The 4,659-nt window shown below is 42.0% G+C and overlaps 1 protein-coding gene across 1 annotated transcript; it reads right to left on the minus strand.

Moving 5' to 3' along the window:
* Positions 1-941: 941 nt before the first annotated feature.
* LOC147827202 (AN1-type zinc finger protein 4-like) lies at positions 942-1,783 on the minus strand. The gene has a single exon (XM_087215761.1). It carries the CDS (start codon positions 1,713-1,715, stop codon positions 942-944), a length of 774 nt encoding a protein of 257 aa, XP_087071887.1. The 5' UTR covers positions 1,716-1,783.
* Between the last annotated feature and the right edge of the window lie 2,876 nt (positions 1,784-4,659).

Raw genomic sequence — 4,659 nt, forward strand, 5'->3', positions numbered from 1 at the left:
TAAAGCCCTGGCCCCCTTTCTTCCTTTCTGTGATGTACTGCACATTGAACCTAGGGCCTTCTCAGTGAGCTATATTTCCAGCCATTTTTTTTTTCAATTTATCTAAGTCTCTAAGTTGCCCAGACTAGGCTCAAATTCAGATCCTCCTGCCTTAGCTTCCCAGAGTGCTGAGAATATAGGCATGTACCACCACATCCAGCTTCTAGTTTGTTTTCTATGTTAATATTTATATCAATTTTCTGGGCATTGTGTTGCTGGAGATACAAGGATGAGCTGGACAGAAGACTGATTCCTTGTTCTCCTGGAACTTACATTATAAGATGATTTAGTAGTTCATTTTCTGGAACTATAACAAAATACCTGAAGCTAGGTATTTTATTTATTTATTTATTTATTTATTTATTGGACAGAATATAAACTGGTTTAATCATTTTGGAATTGCTTTTGAAAACTGATGGTATCTACTAAAGGCAGAAATATTATCCATAATAAGCAAATACTAACATAGGATTTGGGGGCAGTACTGGGTGTTGAAGCCAGGCCCTTGCACAGGCTGAGCACCTGCTCTATCACAGAGAACCCTGTAGGCTTAACACAGAATTTTAAGAAGAATTTAAGAATTGTTACAAGATTAATCTATGTTTCATCATCCTTTGTAGTTCTAGCACTATGAAATTTTTAAAAATTACAAATTATTTTAAGTGCAGTACAACTTCTTCAGTCAGGTCCCCCCCCCCTTGGTACTGGGGATCAAACTCAGGTCCTTGTGCTTGTGCAGCAGGCAGCGAAACCACTGAGCTAAATCACCAGACCCCTTCAGTCATGGTTTGGCTTAAAAAAATGTATCAGGATTTCCATACCTCAGTAAATAACTGGAGGCAGAAATACCAATGAATAATGCTTTGTCCACTCTCCCTGTGACCCAGCCCTTCCAGGGTAAGTTAGAGAAAGCCTGGTCGGCACTGTGTCACCTTTCTGCTGAGGTTCATGCTCTCCATCTTCGCCTTCTGCTGCTTCATCTTATTCATAGTTATTGAATTTTCAATGGTCTTTTGTCCAGAAGAAGAAGGGTCCACCTCCCCATTCTTATCTGTACACAAATTGTACACAGAACCACCACTTAAAGATTCAGATAATGGTGTTAAAGTGCCATCTCCCCTATCTACTACATGAAAGAAATTCAACTGGTCTCCTTGGTAAACCAAGAACAGAACTTGTCTGCTGCAGGAGGCCTTCTCCCAGACCTCATCTCGACGGGGGTCCATGTACTCTGCTATCTCCTTAAGCGGGTCTTCCATGGCAACTTTTCTAGTATTTATAGGTCCGCCACGCATGGGCAAAACCAGCTTCAAGGTACAACCTTCTGAAATGTTGTAATCATTCAAGCAATAATCATCTTCAAGTTCCAGGTTATTCCAAATTAAGTGCTGCTGACAGATGGGAATACCTTTCAGTCTTTGAATTTTTGCCTTTACAGAAATGACTGCTTCAAAGGGCGAAACTCTCAGCTCAAAGCATGTTCCAGTCAGTGTCTCAATGAAGACCCCTATGGTATCACAGAAAAGAAGTTTGTAGTCAAATGGTACCAGTTCCATGTTATCTTCATTGAAGAACTGAGGCTCTTTTCTGTTATCCATCACTTTGACTTCTCTAATTCCTCTGGAATATGTTGTAGGCAACCGTATCCCAGTCCTACCCAAATCAGCTTTGAACATTGGTAATATATATTGTTGTTCATGTTTTGATTTTTGTATCTTGCAAACTGTCCACCAGTACACAGACACCTTGAAGCAACGTGCTCCTGAAGAGGTTGACTGCTTTCCTTTACTGACATGAAAACATCCTCATGTTTCCAAAGCACACTTCATGAGTCTGTCCACCACAGTGCTTCCGCGCCTACCCTCCAGCCTGGCACCAGTTCCCTCACTCCTTCGCCCACCAAAGACTCACTGGGCTAAGCTAGGTACTTTATAAAGCAAAGAGGTTTATAGTCATACCTCTGTTCATGAACACTTCTGTGGGAGAACAATTAGGTTCATAAACAGAAGCATTCACCAAAATTTTGCTTCTGACGGTGAACTTCACATCAGCGGACAAACATGAATATGGCCATCTTCCCCAGAACTGGGGAATGATTTAAATTTGTGAAATGAGGTACCACTGAATTTAGCTCTCAGTTCTGACAATTCAAGAGCATGGTGTCAGCATCTGCTCAGCTGGAGAGGCCTTTCTGGTTACATCACAACACAACAGATGGCGTTGCGATGGCAGGCACATTGGGAGATGAAACTTTATGGTGAGACAGGAAGCCAGAGATATTCAGAGTCCATACTTGTTCTTTTTATGACAACCACTCTCATGGAAACTAACTGGGGTTTCAGGAGAACTACATTATTCCTACTTGAGTTTGGTACCCCCAATAACCTGGGGATCTCCCACTAGACCCAGGCTTGTTTCATATTTTAAAATTGTTAGACAGGGTCTTGCTAAGCCACTATGTTGCCCAAGCTGGACTCTCATTTTCAATTCTCCTGCCTTAGTCTCTCAGAGTGCTGGGAATCCAGACACGCACTGTGATGCCTGGCTTAGGCCCCTACTTCTTAAAGTTTACACCAATCCCTGACACTGTCACACTGGCGACCAAGCTTCTAGAACATGAACATTGGGTAACAAACCATATCCTAACTGTCTTAGTTACTTTTCTTGTGGCTGAGACAAAATACTGATGCCCAAAGTGAAAGGGGGAAAGGTTTATTTAGCTCACAGTTTGTAGAGGTTTCAGTTCAGAGTTGGCTGGCTCCAAGGCAGGGTGGCATGGCAGAGGGGCACCACAGAGGAGAAAGAGTTCATGGTGGGCAGAAGGTAGCAAGGTAGTGAAAAAGCAGCAGCAGTAAGCAACAAGTGACCAACAACAAGCAACCACCCTCTTCCTCTCTCTTATATTTTATCCAGGTTTCCTGCCCCTCATACTCCTAATCCTAGCATCACATTGTGAACCAATCCCGACATCACATCCTTGATCCTAGCATCACACACCCTAGATCCAGCCACCTCTGAAAAGCCCCACATACGACTGCATGGGGCTTTAGGGGGACATAGAAATACAAGCCATAACACTAACCATAGCATGGAGATACAGACAAAAATACTCAACCAGTGAATAAAATGGTAAATTAGATAAGTGCCTTGGAAACACAAGCATTAATAACTTCTCTACATATTTATAATAAATTCCTCTTCCTGCCAAGAAAGATCTCTCCTCTCTCTAACACAGTTGGCACTTAGCCTCAGGAAAAGCAAATACAAAAGAAAAAAGGGAGAAGGTAATGAAACTGCCCCAGCAGCTTTTGTTACACTTGTATCCTGTTCTCTCCATTTTATCTCCACTTGTATCATGTTTTCTCCATTTTATCTGCACTGTTCTATTTTTCTGCCTTTTTTTTCTTTCCTTTTTTTGAGTGCTGAGGATTGAGCCCAAGATCTCAAGCTTGCTAGGCAAGCACTGTACCACTAAACTAAATCTCCAGCCTGTCTATTCTTTTTTTAGTGGAAAATCCTTGTAACCTTTCAATCATGTCCTTGCTGCTGTTGGTATGGAGCCTAGAAGTTACAAAGAATTCAGTGAAGATGAGGCCTGCAATAAGACCTGGATTGGCTCAAAGGGGACACCAGTGACCTTTCAAAGTACAACTGCAGGGCTGGGGATGTAGCTCAGCAGCACAGTGCCTGCCTGGCAAGCGTGATGTCCTGAGTTCGATCCCCAGTACCAAAAAACAAAACAAAAAAACAAAAACAAAGTACAACTGCAGTAACATGGTTGGAACAGGAGCTACATTTCAAGACACTGAAACTCATCTTTAGTTGTTTGTAACTAGGCCCCTCGAACTGTTGTAACTCACAGATGAGTCAGTCATTGGTCTTTTTTTTTTTTTTTAAACAGTACTGGGCCACATCCCCAGACTTTTTTTTTTTTCTTTTCTTTTTTTTGGAGACAAGTTTTTGCTAATTTGCTGAAGTGCTCTCTGGGTAGACTTGAATTTGCAATTCTCCTGCCTATGCCCCCAGAGTGTGGAGATTACAGGTATGTGCCACCACATCTGGCTAACCTTTATTTTTTTGTACTGGGGATTGAACTCTGGTCCTTGTGCTTGCACAGCAGGCAGTGAAACCACTGAGCTAAATCCCCGGCCCTTCTGGCTAACTTTTTAAGGGTTGCTCTCTACAATCTCATTTCCATGAGTTGAAATCTCTTAGAAGTTGAGCCAATTACAGTTACACCAAAGAAGTTTTGACCAGATGGCTTAATTTCTCCTATTTCAAGGACAAAAGATATTTTATTCTTTTTTTTTGGTACCGGGGATCGAACTCAGGTCCTTGCGCTTGCGCAGCAGGCGGCGAAACCGGTGAGCTAAATCCCCGGCCCTAAGATATTTTATTCTTATAAGGATAAGCATTCAGGTGGCCAGGTAGAAGAACAGAACAGACTGGAGCAGGGTCTGAGTAGACTGGAAATGGTGACATGTAAGCATGGACCAGGGCAGCAGAGCTGTTAAAGAATTATTACATAAGTTCCAGCTGCTATCCTTATATTGGAATTCATATCTTCTAGCGAAATAATAGCATATATTTTTATAGTATGTCTCATATCCTAGGTGCTCT

The sequence above is a fragment of the Heterocephalus glaber genome, unplaced genomic scaffold, assembly GCF_053883595.1.
Source record: "Heterocephalus glaber isolate CG9 unplaced genomic scaffold, H.glaber_assembly_v1.0 deba00001452, whole genome shotgun sequence".
NCBI lineage: Eukaryota > Metazoa > Chordata > Mammalia > Rodentia > Bathyergidae > Heterocephalus > Heterocephalus glaber.